This window comes from Belonocnema kinseyi, chromosome 4, assembly GCF_010883055.1.
Source record: "Belonocnema kinseyi isolate 2016_QV_RU_SX_M_011 chromosome 4, B_treatae_v1, whole genome shotgun sequence".
In the NCBI taxonomy this organism is placed as follows: Eukaryota; Metazoa; Arthropoda; class Insecta; order Hymenoptera; family Cynipidae; genus Belonocnema; species Belonocnema kinseyi.
In genome coordinates, this window is record NC_046660.1 from 101,644,658 (window position 1) to 101,660,822 (window position 16,165).

The following is a 16,165-nucleotide window of genomic DNA, read 5'->3' on the forward strand; positions in this document are numbered from 1 at the left end:
GCGCATACTTTGAATAAAATATTTGTTATCATTCTCTTGAAATAAATGTGTTTTTTTCTTGAAAAAATACCGGTTTCATATGTATACACCTGGTAAAAAATTCCCGATATAAAAAATTACCGAAAAGGAAAATCCTCGACACTGGAATATTTTCAAAAGTTTATAATATTACCGAAATTTAAGATTCCGGAAATAAAAAAATTCTGAATCTGAACAGTAATAAATACAGTAATAAAATATGTTGTTTAATTTTCTATAAGAAATGTGCAATTTATGCAATATTATAAATTATGGGAATTTTTATTTATTTTTTATTTTCCATTTGTTCCTTCAAAACTAAAGAAATGTTATGAAAATATTAAAATTTTAATTTGAATATATGTTCCACTAGCCAAATCCGAAAAAGTAGTTCTTTAAATAGTTTATAACAAATTTTTAAACTTTTCACACCTCTGGGAAAGCTAATGTGGATATCTAAACTTTTTGTTAAAGAAATTATAAGCTATCCCGATCGGATGACAGCCTTTTCACATTGTCCTAAATGGATTTAAAAAAAATAACTGTTCACTTCTTCATTACTAGCACATTTGAATTTGACACTAACATACATTTAGCTCAAAAGTCTTCCACAAACATTATCGTTGCACTATTAATACAGAAAATAAAAAAAATGAAATAATTAGACACTTAATCTAACTTTCGCACAATAAGTTCAAAGGGATAACTTGAAGTTTAGAAAGTTTAAATAATGGACATATTTTTTAAAACTCAAAGTTGTGTTCAAATATTATTCCAGCCACACATCCGAATAAGTATCATAAGCATCTTAAAAGTATTTTTTGTAATTTTTTTGATCAAATTCGCCGCGAAATTCACCGTTAAACACAAACTTTTGATTGGTAAACATTAAAAATTCTTAAATATACAAAATATGAATGTACAGTATTAATTAGCAGGGGATGTTGCGAAGTTGTTGCTCGCACGAAATGTCTTGAACTGTGAGGAAAGAGGAAACTTACGACCCTTCCCTCTCTTTGCAACCCACAGCTAATTCCATCTTTGCATAAAGCTGAACAATACGTTATTTTATCTTAAATTGATAAGAAGATAAGTTAATTAATTGAGACATTAACTCGTGAAAATTTTTTTTCTTTGAGATACATTTTTAAAACTCAACTACACATTCCACGTATATGTAAAGGAATTTATGCTGTGCATTTTTACTTCTTTTAATGAACCCAATTTCGCATTTAAAAAAAATCTTTTTTATATTTTTCAGAAGAGAAAGAGCTAGAAGATTTTCACTGCAACGGTTCTGCACCTGTCTCTGCGTAGAAAAACAAATAATTCTTTACTTAAGAAAAGTGAACTTTTACTCGCGATGGAGTGCCTTGACAGTGAGTACAAAAAATAAACGGTTTTGTAAAACAAGTGCCATGATTTATCATCAAGGAATAGTAACATAAAAATGCAATAATGAATTAATGAGACTGCGAGAAAAGCGGAAGATTTGTAATATCCATTCGTCCGCATCTTTCGACATTCCCACCTTTTTACTGTTTTTCCTTACTAGAAAAAAGATATAGACTGCATTAAATTATTCTCAAATATGTTTTACCTGAGACTTTAAAGGCTAGCGACTATTATTTCCATTTTTTTAGATTCAAGCTGTAAACAAATTTATTTACATCACTATAAAACCAAAACAATACAGGGATAATATTTATAGGAGCGTTTGCTGTGCAGAGTTCCCCCTTTTAGAATGAAAGAAATTATATTTTTTTATTAAAAAGAATCACCTTAATTTAATTTGAAGGGCTTTTTTAGAGCTGTATTTCGTGTAAAAATTTTATCCATAATATATTTTATACATATAATTTATAAACCATCTGACGAGAAATAAAACTTTGACGAGTACTTAAGTCACCTTTTTCACATTACGCATTTGCTAATTGTAGCCTCAAATATCGTAAATGTTTGGATGTTTTCAAGAATATAAATATTAAATCTCGGTTTAGAAAAAGAAATCCATTTTTAGTTTACTGATTAAGTAAATAAAGAGAAATTGCATATCAAATTTCATCTAAAAATAATTAATTACATATCAATAAATTAAAAATTTTAAATTCGATGGTATTTTGATTTTGTTTAAAAAAAAGAGATTGTGCTAATGAGTCACCAAATTAAAATGTTTCAGTAGATAAAAATATGATTAATTAGATTAACCGAAAATGGCGTTATTGCAATTAGTGACTTATCACCATGTTATTGTTACTTTCATCTTTTCCGTCACGTGGCTTTATCTTTTATCAGAAGTTTTAAGTTCAAGATAATTAATTCAAGTAAATGTGATTTAATACTTTTTTAATCTTCGCAATAATGACGATAAATGTTTGAAATGTAATTTTATTGATTTATTAATTTTGACTGATACAAGAATATGATCAATAATGAATATTTATTTCAAAATGTTTTGATTAAATATATCATGTAAAAATGCCATTAAAGATGTGTCATTACATTAGAAGGATCCTAAAGAAAGGTAGTTGCGTCTAACATATTCTACATCAAAAATAATGTTTTACAATCAAATCAATTTTTGTGGGTATATTAATGTTTATTTTAACAATTTCTTGTCCTATCAATGCATAATTTTTAATACTCTCTCATTTTCCTTTTAACTAAGGAGAAAATACCTTTTAGAATAGATTTAGAGTTGTTTTGATTAATTGTAACATTGCTCAAAATATAATTCATTTATAACTCACGCTACTCCTCAAGCATTGATAGGTTCAATTAAAATGGAGCCAGAAACTGTTTGGATAGGATTTTGAGTAACTATTAATAGTTTTCAATAAAGTACTTACCGTAAAAAAATTAGTTATTTTTTTCTCGATATAGTTTGTAGGATGCATAATAAAAAGTTGAATTTTTTAATTTTGCAAACGCTATCCCCTACATTCCTTCCTTTTGGTGAAAAATACTGCCATATTTTTTAAATAATTGTGTAAAGGTTCTGCTAGGCCTTTATAAGTTTGAAAATGTATGTTTAGTTTTCGATGTTTGAAAAGAAATTTAAGAATGAAAAAGTCTTTCACTTTGGAAAGTATTTGTTATTTATTGAGGAATAGGTCCCAAATTCTATGAGGCAAAACAAAAAATATTATTGAAGATATTATCGGACTTAGAATACGAATAACGACTAAATTATAAATATTTATACTGGGGAAAAAATAAATATTGAATTTCGAAATTCTCCAAAAAATCCACATTTTCCTTCAAAATGTATGATGTAAACTAGTTAATTAATGTCGATTTTGGCACAATTTTTCCTTTTTATTCATATATATTCTTATTCATATCAATTCTTATTTTCAGGAAAATTTTAGGGGGTAGTTTTCGCAAAATTCAACTTTTTATTGGGCACCTTACAAATTATATTATAAAATACTGGCAGTAAAGTATCGTGAAACGTAATTTAGAGATATGTCGAGAAAAAAACAGCAAAGATTTCATGGTAAGTGGTTTTAGGATCTACGAATAGTCACATAAAAACGTATCCAAACAGTTTTTGGATCCATTTTCATTAACCCTATCGATGCTTGAGGAGCACTGTCAATTGTATAGTATTTTAAATCATTTTCTGTGCCATCTTCTAAACTTCCAGAATTTCAGTGTGAGGCTTGAAATATTTTCTATGTGAAAAATGTAGGTTATATTTAAGTTAAATTCTTAATCTTCCACTTTTTTAGTATGCTTAAAAATAAAAAGAGTAGTTAGATTTTTACTACGGAACCAGTTTTCTGATTTAATTATTGGCTGTGTCGTGTCGTCTTGAAAAATTAGGGGAGTTGGAAAAGGGGATGGATTAGTCATTCCGAATATTTGGGACGACTAGCCAAACTTGTGAAAAATATTCGACATATCCCGAATTGAAATATTTTTTTGCATCTCTTTATAATTCTTAGAGAAATAATTTTATCTATAAAATGGGTTTGATCAGGTCTCTAATGTTAATTATGATATTTATTTTGAATTCGGAGATTTGGTATATTATGGCCTAATAAAAGCTGCGAATTTTTCCTCATATTGGAAATAAAAGTTATTGCGTTTGCTCTATAAAGAATTTCATACGTGTATAACAATCATTTTTGTTTGAGAACAGTTTATACATTCAACCTATAATCATGATTATCGAAATAATTTGATATAATTTAATCGCCTATTTATTTTACGAAAAATAATTATGTGTCCATATACCAGATATTCGTATTGTCAAAGTCAATTGTATTTGTTTAGTCATTGACGAAATATTAGAGCCTTTTCAACTGCCTTAACATTGATGTATTAGCTTAATGAAGATTGAACACTTCAGTCAATTTATTTCAAGAACTCAAAGTCAATCCTGCCCGCCAATTTAATTGCATGGTTCATTACATTTTCCTAAACATTATATAATTATGAAAGAATTTTATCAGACAATATGCGAATTGTTTAAATGATATAAATGTCAAAAATTATGTATGAGCGAATATTTTAGTATGTTACTGAATAGAAATGATAAAAATCAGTGTTATTATATTGTACATTGTTTAATGTTTTTCTGATTCACGATAAAATGTTGTTAAAGAAATATAAAATTATTGGTGTAATTAGACAAGACCTAGTTCCAGCAAAAGCGAAATATGTGTGTGTGTGTGTGTGCTCAACGTACACATTAATTAGAAAAGATTTTGATTAAATATTTTGCGCTCGACTTGGAGAATAGAATTATATTTGAAAAACTTTCTAGTCAAAACGTTTATTCCGAATGAATTTATAATTTGAGAAAGTAAGCTGCAAAGAAAAGATAGAAACTTAACATTGCTATTCTGATAGAAATACATAATAAGGATGATAAAAGATATTTTTGATATTCCAGTATTCGCGTCTAATGTAAGCTTGCTGCTATGAAATATTCGTTTTGACTAGAGTGAAGCTCGACATTGTCTATAATAACTTCTTTCTTAAGTGTAAGCATCAGAAAGTGTCAAGTAACTTCCTGGAAATATTTTTGTATGTGTCTCAGCTGATTGCATTTTTAGTAGAATGGAAATACAAAATATAAAAATATAAAATACGTTAGATTTATTTACTAAATCAACAGAAACCCTTAAAATATCTTATAATTGGAAAGCTAGAAACTGAGGAAATTTAAAACTGGTCAGGCAATGTCAGGGAAAAGTAAGAGAGCCAAGGAGTTTTCATAGAACTGAAGTTGAAGTTGTTTTTATTATTGTATATATATTATATATTAAAAATTGTGCTTAAAAAATTGTTGGAAAAAACTCAACTCAAGTTGATTACAAATGTTGTCGATATAAAAACAATTGAATGCACTACCAGAACAAACTAAAGCCTGGAAAGATAGCATATATTATTTAGTATCATTTCATCTTTGGCAATATCTAGATTAAAAAAAATCGTGTTCAATAATTTCTGTGTTTGATATAGTTTTTTTAGTTGTATTTCCTTTGTTAAGATAAAATGGCCAATTCTTAAAATCAATGTATTCTAGTAAGCGAAATAAATGTCCTGATTCCGAAACTAAATACCTTTTCATTTAAGAGCGGAAGCAATCATGACTTCATGAACACCTTCAAATGCTTCGGGCTGTTTTTACTTTCGTTTCGTTAGTGCGAGAAAGACCTCCCATATCTTTGTCTTTTTCCCTCTTGAGAACATTGCTCGAAACATTCGAAATTTGCCTGACATGCGTCCTGGTGTTTTCCTTAAATGAAAAGTTCTATTCACAAGAATGTGTTACACAGCCCGGTAAAAAAGCTTGCATTAAAAAATATTGAAAAATTGCATCCATCCAGTGGTAACGTAAGAAATACTACCTTGACCAAAAAGTTTTGGGACTTTATTTTTAAACTCAAAAATATAAGTTTATTCATCATAATCGATATTGTCCCCTTCAAATTACTCCCATTCGACTGCAACGCACTTACGCCAGCGCTTGATCCAATCCTCGAAACGTATTTTATAATCGGTTTGCAGTATAGCCACCAGAGCCATCTTCGATTTTTTCATGACCTCATCTCGGGTGCCGTAACGCGTTCTGCGGAGCGGTTTCTTGAGTCGAGCGAATAGGAAAAGTCGCAGGGAGCCAAATCAGGTGAATTCGGTGGTTGTTGAATGGTATTAGTTTCGTTTTTAGCCAAATGCTCACAGATAACGATGGCATTGTGCAAAGTTGATGACATTTTTTGGTGAAAAATCGAAACCACACACAAAGATAGATGTACACAATACGGCGTCACTTCAACAAATGTCAAGCTATAATTCTGGATCCCGTTTTTGTCATCCCATTTTAAATCTTCACAGCAGCAGAAGTTATCGCTTAAATTAAATCCCTTTCTGTACCGAGTGCCGAAAATATTTTTCTGAATACTACAGAGCAACCAAGAAATACGAACATTTTAATCTCTGTGAATTTAAAAAATGTTGCTACTTTTATTTACTGTTTTTCGAATAATAATGAAGTAAAAAGCATTTTAAAACATAGCATCGGCCAGTTTACGATGTCAAGAATAATTTACACACATAAGGTTCTACTGAAAAATAATTTTTTGAATTTTTTATCATTATTTTATATTTTTGTAATTGATATTATTTGAAAAAAGCGCACATTTTACGATAAAAAGATGTATTCTTGTATACAATCCTATTAGATTTTGAAATTTTTATGCTTTTGAAGCGCGTTTTAACGCTTCAAATGAAAATTGTGTTTTTAATTTATTGGAGATTGCGTCAGGCAGCTCCGACCGGCTTTAAATGGGAATGAAACATTATTATTTTCGCCGCCTGAAGAGAACTAAAAAACGAAGGACAGAAACGGCATTCTTAGGGATTCAAAATTTGTAATACCTTTTAATTCAAAGCTTCTTACCGGGAGAATTCGAATGACCCATTTGTACATCTTAACGAGTTGTCTGTTTTATTAGGAACTTTTTCCCAGAAAGAAGAATAATTTTAACCGACAGTGTTTGAAAAATTGTTACTCCCGAATTATTGGTAAGTTTTGCTTTTCTTCAAATCATGCAATTTCTGATGACAATGAATCAATGTTGGATGCTGCAAATGTATGTGAAAATGAACAGTTAAAGTATGAATACGAAGAATTTTAACCCATTTTTCAGATTGAGGACATGAATAATGAAATTTCAGTTAGTACATTGAATGCTTCGCCTCGTCGAAATCCATCAAGTATCAAAGAGACATCCAAGAGGAAACTATGTTCGCAAAAAAAGAAAACAGCTGATAGATGCATTTGCGGAATAGACTATGGATAGGATAGGAATCATAGGATAGATATACGAGTAGAATAGGAATCATTGTCATAAGAAAAATGTTCTCTTTGCAAAGAATGGGCATGTAATTTTCAAAAAGCTTTGAAAAACTGTACAAATGCACAAGAAAAGATCCGACTGCTGACCCTGGTGTCAAGAGAATATTTGAAGCAAGATTTACTTTTAACGTATCCCGAAGTAAACAAATATATGCTAGATCAATCCAGCAAATTTTCAATTAAAAAGGAATATATCACGCTCCTGATCCATACAATGTGTATCCAGTGAGTGATGTAGAGGTGCAATTAGCATTAGAATATGAAGATTTCTATCTGTTTTTAAATTTCGGAAGCTATCTCTTTGATGGAGAGGGGACTCAGGTAGTGGTCTGAGGGGTTTGACTGAACAGGTTTGGCGCTTGGGTCGAGGTTGGTCAGTTTTACAACCAAAGTTGAGGTGAGTATAGCTTTTACGATAATTGAAAACAATTAGAAGTCAAGTGTAACTTTTGAGACCATTCAGATATTTTAGCTATTTCATTTTTCAAATCTGTGTTTCTTTCTCTTTCGTTTTTTTGATAAGTGACTTCCCGACTTGATCATTTTCCGGTGTTGTGGGAAGTGACGAGTCGGATGACGTATTACTTCCGGTTGCATCGGGATCAATCGTTCGGTGAACGATCGTGGTCGTAGCTTTCAGAGGCTACATCTGTTCTAATTTTTCCAAATAACCAAACCCTTTTTTTGGTGCAAAGTGCTTGCTGCATTGACTCGGAGACACATTATTGGGATGACAGTGAACAGGTATTTGGACCTTATTAGTGACACTGTTAACTTCTCTAGTACTATATGTGGTAGACTTCACCCTGCTCGCATACGATTCCTTCGTTGCCCGACACCAGTCCGCGATTAATAAGAAATATTTTGATCCCTCGAGCCGGATAGTGGGTGAGCCAAGGAGGATGATCTCAGGCAAGAAAAACGTGCTTTTTGACTATGTGCTTGTTCTCAACATTGAAAACATCTCGAGACAGGCTCTCCGGCATAAAAACCATACTGCTAATGGCTTGTTTGCAGTGTTGCGAAAGCCTCGAGACAGGCTCGTAGGCATGACGAACGTACTTACTGACTGTGTGATTATTCTTAACATTGCAAACGTCTCGAGACAAACTCTCAGGCATGTTAACCATACTGCTGATAAATTGTTTGCAAGATTGCAAACGTCTGAAAACAGTGTCTCAGACATGACAAATTTACTGACTGTGCGATCGTTCTCAATCTTGCAAATAGCTCGAGACAAGGTCTCAAGCATGTCAACCGTACTGCTGATGCATTGTTCGCAGCATTTCGAGCGCTTCGAGACATACTCTCAGGTATGACAAACCTACTTGCAGACCTTCTGATTGTTTGCAACATTGCAAACACTTCGAGACGGGGTCTCAAGCATAAAAGATATATGGATAGTAGATTGTTTGCAACAGTGCAAAAGCCTCGAGACACTCCCAGGCATTGCTATCTTATTTACCATGACAGATTATCCTTTTTGTATTTCATTGGTAGCTTAAATTCCAAATATAAAGAACACTGTGTTTGCCGCTAACCAGAAAAATCACTTCTGAATTCTTACGCAGCCAAATTCAGTTATTAAACGATTATTTTCAGATACTTTGATCCAATCATCTTGAACTTGTAAGCAAACATGCCATTGATGGTGAGATATATTTCACCGAGAATCTGTTCGATTCCACCCATGCTGTTTACGTCGAAACGCTCAATCGCCTCTACGACCTTTCGGGACCTGTTCGTTCCATGGTACGTGATGATACAATACTATCTCCAGTACAGAAGTTGTAGTACCTGACGGGAGTGGTTCAAGGTGCAGCCAAAGGCACCTTAGGCACTCTACTGACAACAGAGACGTACCATGGAACGGCCTGGAAACTTCTCTTAAGTTGCTACGACAATAAGCGGCTCCTCCTCCAAGACCATCTACAGACCATGACTAATATCAAAACCTTGAAGGTAGAAAATGTGGAAGAATTGCAGACTCTTTTAGACACCATCTCGCGGTGGAGAAAATATTTGAGCCCCCTCATTGGATGCCCGATTGAGATTTGGGACCCTATATTTACATTCGTGTATACCAGAACAATGGAAGTCATTACTCGCAGAGACTGGGAAAATCAGCTGGACGAGGACGATATAATCTCGACCTTTTCCGCAATTCGCGTCTTCCCCTTCGACCATTTTTTATTCACACCTTAGGAGGATCTCCGCAAGGTGCTAAACGCATCCTCATCTCCGTATGTCAATGATTGGAGAAGGACACCTTGCTAAAGGATGAATATGCGTGTTTTATATCTGATTATGAAAGGCAGATGCACATGCGTCTCATTTCTCCTACAGAAGCTTTTAATAGTTCCAAGCTAACTAACGACATCCCACAACATGCCGTTTGACAAACTGCAGACTGCTGCCTTGATATGATGGAGGTTCCCTTGAATTGTTTTCTGTGCTGATATTGAAATGACGTATCACCAGATCAGAGTTGATGACAGAGATGTCGATATTCAACACATTGTTTGAAGAAAGCCAGGAGCTAACGAGGATAGGCACTATCAACTTCGGACTCTGACCTACGGAGTGTCATGCTCCCCATTTCTGGCAATTCGAACTCTTCAACAACTAGCAACAGACGAAGCGAACAGCTATTCTGTTGCTTCGGAGTTGTTTCGAAAAAATATTTATGCTGATGACATACTATCAGGCGCGAGTGATGAAGTTTCTGCTATAAAAATTCGCGATCAACTAATCCAGCTGTTGAAGTCTGGAGGAATGCATCTGAAGAAGTAGGCTTCCAACTACTCCACTCTGTTAAATGGAATTCCTGAGTGCGATCGACTGCGAAAAGTTGTCTATAGTTCCAGACCGATGGCCCAGTTAATGCTTTGGGAGTCGCCTGGGATCCTGTGCTTAACGAATTTCGATTCAAAGCACCAGTAATCGACAGTGAGCCCCCGATAACTAAGCGGAAGGTTCTCGCTTGGTTGTCATACTACACTTCCCAAGGATTTGTTTCAAAGATGGAAGACATTCCAGATGAATCTATTTGAGATCACTACGCTACATTGCCCGCGTTGGATAGGCTATCATTCTGAAGATTGAATAGAAATTCACGGTTTTGGAGTTGCCAGCAAAAATACTTTTGCTACTGTGGTTTACGTTTGTGTGCATTCCTCACATGGAACCTGCAATGCCCACCTTATCACGACTAAGACTCGCGTCGCACCCGTTAAAACCAATAGTATCCCTAAACTGTAACGTTGCTATGCCTTGCTTGTGGTAAGATTGATTAATTATGTACGCTAGGAGTAGGAGCTCTCACATGAGTACATTTACGCTTGGCCGGACTCACAAAATGTTCTCAGTTGGATTCAAACAGATGATCCTTCCCATTGGCCGAACTATGTCGCGAATCTAGGTTTGAAAATCTAGCAAACTCTCTACAACGCCTTTTGGCCATATATCCCTCCAAGGAAAATCCAGCTGATATTTCTACTCGAGGAGTGTATCATCGAGCCTCAGTTCATCAGAGTCTCTGGTGGAATGGCCCCAAGTGGCTTTCACAGAGTGAAGGTTTTTGACCAGCATTCCATTGTCTTGATGAAGCTTCCTGAACTGATGCTGGCCAAGCGTGATTGCTCGTTGTCTGCGCTTTACATTTCTTCTCAAGTCTGGTATAGAGCGTTCTGAACTCATGGATCAGCATCTCATTCCCGAAGAAATCCATCGCGCATTTTTAGCTTCCGTTTTCTGCGCTCAAGGATGCAGCTTTGAAGACGAATTCAGCACCCTTCATCAGAAAAAGATACTTCAGAAACAAAACATACTCGTTCGATTGCATCCATTCATCGATTCAACCGGAAATTTTGAGAGTCGGTGGACGACTAGCAAAACTCTCCGTTGCTTTATGATCAATGACACTCAGTTATCTTACATAGCGATAGTTTTCCGGCGGTACTTATTATTGAGCAACCTAAACAGATTTACACGGTGGATTCCAGCTAACATATTCGTATGCTGTTCGCCGAGCATGGATTATTCGTGGCCGCTTTTCTGTAAAAACGCATAATTGTGACTGAATTCCGTGCGCACAAGTAAGACTTCACCAATCCGATGAACTGATGGGGTCTTCCTGCTGAAAAAATCACAGTCAGTCTTCCTTTCGAAAAAACTGGAGTGGACTATGCCAGAACATTCGCAGTAAAACGGGCTAATGGACGCGACTACTGTATCAGTAAAGGATACATTGCGCTCTTCATCTGCTTGAGTTCAAAGGCGATTCATTTCGAGGTAGTCGGAGATCTTACCACTTACTCATTTCTTGCCACTCTATGACGCTTGGCTGGTCGTTAAGGGGTCCTTCGTGAGATGCGGAGTGACAATGTCACCACATTCCACGGTGCTGATGCCGAACTTGACTCGATGCTACAAGAAGCTGAAATTGACTGGAAAATGGTGCAGAATTCTTTGGAAAACAGGGGGATTAATTGGTAATTCATTCACCATCTGCTCTTCACTTTGGCGGTTTGTGGGGTCTACCCGAGTCAAAATATAGGCCCTACCTTGACACTCTTCACGCTAATATTGGTAGGGGTTAAGGTTGTAAAGTAGAGGATATTCCCTTACGATTTTGCCCCTACTTTAGCGCTCTTATGAGCACAAATTTCAAAATCTTCCATTTGGGTCGTCAAAAAAGAGGCTTAGTTTTTGTTTCTAATTTAACGCTCCACACTGTACCTTCCTGTACAGAATAAAATTATTTGCCGAAAAATTAACAAAAGTAGAGCAAGAAGAAGACTTAGTGACATTTGCATAATGTTTCAAGTTATTTTGCACACGGAAAAAAATATCCATTAAATTTTATAGTAGAAGTATTCCTATAGTAGAGATTACGCTGGGTAGTTTAATAAAAGTTAAAATCGTGTTTGATTAACATTGCGTTGAACTAGTCCCGAAACTATAGAGAAAAGTTCTATAAAATTATAACCGATTTTAAGCCACAAAAAATTAATCTTTAGTATTATTATATTATTACTATTATACTCTAATATTTGTTCACATGTTTAAGCAAACAATTATTTACTATTACAAAATCACTACAATATTTATAATCGCACGCTATGAAAGTTTTTATTCGCCGCGGGGGTTCGAAACCTGTATATACTCGTATAACCTACAGTTGTGCATGACCGTCTGCAAATCTTTGTCACCCATTCTGTAAAAAATATTGTTACGCCTAAAATAATATATGTATTAAGATTTCAGATTTTATAAATATTACATATTATGATTGTATATTTTACGTGCTTAAACAAAATTTAAACTAAATCCAAAAATATTTCAAGGTATATTAAAAGATTAAAAAAAATTCAATACATATTTTCAGGAATTTAATAGATTTTAAAGCATTTTCACAAATTTCCGAAGATTTCAAATGATTTAACGGACTTGAAAGAATTCAAGAACATTATTTATATTTTAAAATTAGTTAAAATCTTAAAACTCATTTAAATTCTACCGAAATTCATTAAAAATTTTATCAAAATTACTTTAAATCCCTTAAATTCTTAAAAGATATCTTGAACTCTTTTAAATAATTCGAAATCTTTTGAAATTCGATTATAAACTTAAAATCCCCTTGAATACATAAAAATATTTTTAAATTAAATGAAGATCCTTAAACTCTTTAAAATCGTTTGAAAATTACTTAAAATGCTTTGTAATATTTTTCAGGTGGAGTTTACATTTCCGGCGCCGGCAACATTGTCAGTTGCCGGCTGATTTTCGCGAAGAGCAAAATACGTAACTATATTAGTTCAATAATACCTTGAACTAATATGCTTTGCATAAATTAGAACTCAATAGGTAAAAAAGTCGAACTGGATCTCTTCATTTCATTTGTAATTTTATCGGTTTGAGTATAGAACCGACGCTATAGCAATACCGAATTACATCGATTAAGTAAGTATTGAAATGGATCAGTTCCTCATGTAAAACCCGCATCATTCATAAGTTGAATATCAGCTGTTCTAAAGCATCGAAACAGATACCGTTCCACTTTTGTATCGGGTACGTAACGAAATGTGAATCACAGTGCGTCGATATAGATATACCCGCTATGCTTCGCTCCGTTCGACTCTGTTGGTTCGAATGACGACGAACAGCGAGGATCCAATGAATCTGTAACCTTTAAATTTGAGAGCACGCGAGATTTGATATTTAAATAATTATTTTTTAATTTTTCCTTACACATATTGTCCGGCGCCTCAACGCAGCGCAATGCTCATGCGAAGGTCCTAAGTTAGAGATTCGTTGGATCCTCGCTGTTCGTCGTCATTCGAACCATCAGAGTCGAACGGAGCGAAGTATAGCGAGTATATCTATATCGACGAACTGGGATTCAAATTTCGTTACGTACCCGATACAAAAGTGGAACAGTATCTGTTTCTATGCTTTAGAACAGCTGACATTCAACTTATGAAAGTTGCGAGTTGTACATGAAGAACTGCTACATTTCAATACTTACTTAATCGTTGTAATTCGGTATTGCTATAGCGTCGGTTCTATACTCAAACCGATAAAATTACAAATTAAATGAAGAGATCCAGTTCGACTTTTTTTACCTAATGAGTTCTAATTTATGCGAAGCGTATTAGTTCAAGGTATTATTGAACTAATATAGTTACATATTTTTTTCGGTGTACAGTCATGCAAACACCTGAAAATATAATTTTCAAGGTCAAAACTGATCAAAATCATGTTTGTAAAAAGAAAAATCGAAATACTTGATAATCGAAATGACTTAGGGTTCTGTTCATATTCTAGGAGTGATATGAAAAACGAGTGGGACTGCTGGATAGGTGCGAGATTTTGAATGGGGGCGGGTGTCACCGAATGCTAACTATCTCCAAAAAGTGTTATGAAAAAACCCATAAAAAAGGTTATGTATAAAAAATAGGTACCAACAAAAAACTTACAGTAATGGTGAAATTGAATTATTATAAAATAAATAATTTCTAAAGCCAATGGTCTAGGTAAACAATTCATTATTCGATTAAATCACAAGAATTATGTACAATAAAATATATAAGACATTATTTGTGACTAATAACGGGAATGAATTCTAGCCTCGCCACAAAACATTGGCAAAAGTTAGGGGCCAACATTATTTCTGTGACCAGTCACAGGAATGCCTTCCCGCTCTCACATGGCGTTGGAAAAGGGATGGGGGTGCGACCTTAAATTATTTCTTTGACCAGTCACAAGGGTGCCTTCCTTGCCCCCACGAGACGTCAATAGTTATTCTTCAGCCGCAATTCGACTATAAAGTGTGATTTATACATACAACGTTGCGTTAAACGCATCAAAAGCTATAAACTATCAAAATATATCCTCAATTACATGGCCTTACTTTAAAATGCGTAAGAGTCCCTTTCGAATGCATATAAACTTCGTAAATAAAAAACGTAATTTTTTTAAGTTTTAACACTGAAAATTATATTTGCAGGTGTTTTTATGTCCAGGTTTGTAATCAGAGCATCAACATACATCAGTATACGATTAAGAAAATTTTTTTTAAAGGAAAGGAAAAAAAGCCGTCAACATGCAATCTTGCCGGCGCCGGCAACTAACCATTTTGCCGGCACCGGCAGGCTAGCCACTGCGTATTTTTAATTCCTTTACAGACTTTTTAAACTATATTAAATCGATTGAAATGCCACAAAATTCCTTAAAATCACTAAGAATCTCTTAAACTCGTAAAAAGTATTTTAATGCCTTTAAAATCTCTTGAAAATTCTTGTACACTTTCGAATTCTTCTAAGACCTTTTAAAATTCTTTAAAATTACTTGAAATCTTTTGAAATTCATTCATAAACTTTAATCTTTTTTAATTTAAAAGAATTTTTAAATCCCGTTGAATTATTTTGAAATTCATCAAAATCGTTTTAAACACTTGCACATATTTTGTAATTACATAATAACACATCAACTATTTTGAATTTTCTGGACATTTTTAAAAATCACTTTAAATAATTTGGAATCTTTAATAGCTTGTAGACAGCAAAGGGAAATTGAGGAATATGTCACAATATTTGTGAATATTTCGGGATATAACGGAATATTTGGGAACATCAAGAATATTTGAGATTACATTCTTAAACTAAACCTTATAACAAACTAAAAATAACGCCGAGATTTTGAACCGGGGGGGGGGGGGGGGGGGGGTGGTAACGCGCTTTTTATGGTAAATTCAAAGATGTAGGCCTAAAATAAACACACAAAAGAAGATATATATATATATATGTATATGTATGTATGTGTGTATGTATATTTGTGCATACTTATTCTTTTTAGTCGCGGCGCCTACAATGAAATTTGTTGTTAATGGTTCTTCTTTTGGTCACAAATTGTATTACTTGGCTCAAAACTGAATCATTTTCTTCAAAATTCGAAAATTCTGTCAACATTCATCCTTTTCGTTTGAAAATTCTTTTTATACGGTGGAAAATCAATTCTTTTGATTAGAGGTACAAATGTCTGGTTGAAAATTGATCTGTTTTAGTTGATTGACATTTTCTTTTCAAGTGAAAATCTATCTATATTGTTGAAAATTCAACTGTTTTATCGAAAATACCTGTTTTTGGCTTTGATTCGGGTTTGAATATTTCTTGAAAATTTGTCTTTTTTGGTTTTTTATTTCTTTCTGGATTTAAATTTTATATTTCTTCAATTTTGCACATTTGGAATTGAAATTTTCTTGACTTTCAA

The 16,165-nt window shown here is 33.7% G+C and overlaps 1 protein-coding gene across 2 annotated transcripts in view; it reads left to right on the forward strand.

Annotated features, from left to right (window-relative positions):
* Positions 1-5,117, forward strand: part of LOC117170615 (monocarboxylate transporter 10) — a 93,983-nt gene extending 88,866 nt beyond the window's left edge. For both annotated transcript variants that reach the window (XM_033357505.1, XM_033357504.1), the window contains one exon: positions 1,280-5,117. In XM_033357505.1, the coding sequence (XP_033213396.1) occupies positions 1,280-1,335 (56 nt within the window). In that variant the 3' untranslated portion in view covers positions 1,336-5,117. The remainder of the gene's footprint in view (positions 1-1,279) is intronic.
* The last annotated feature ends 11,048 nt before the right edge of the window (positions 5,118-16,165 follow it).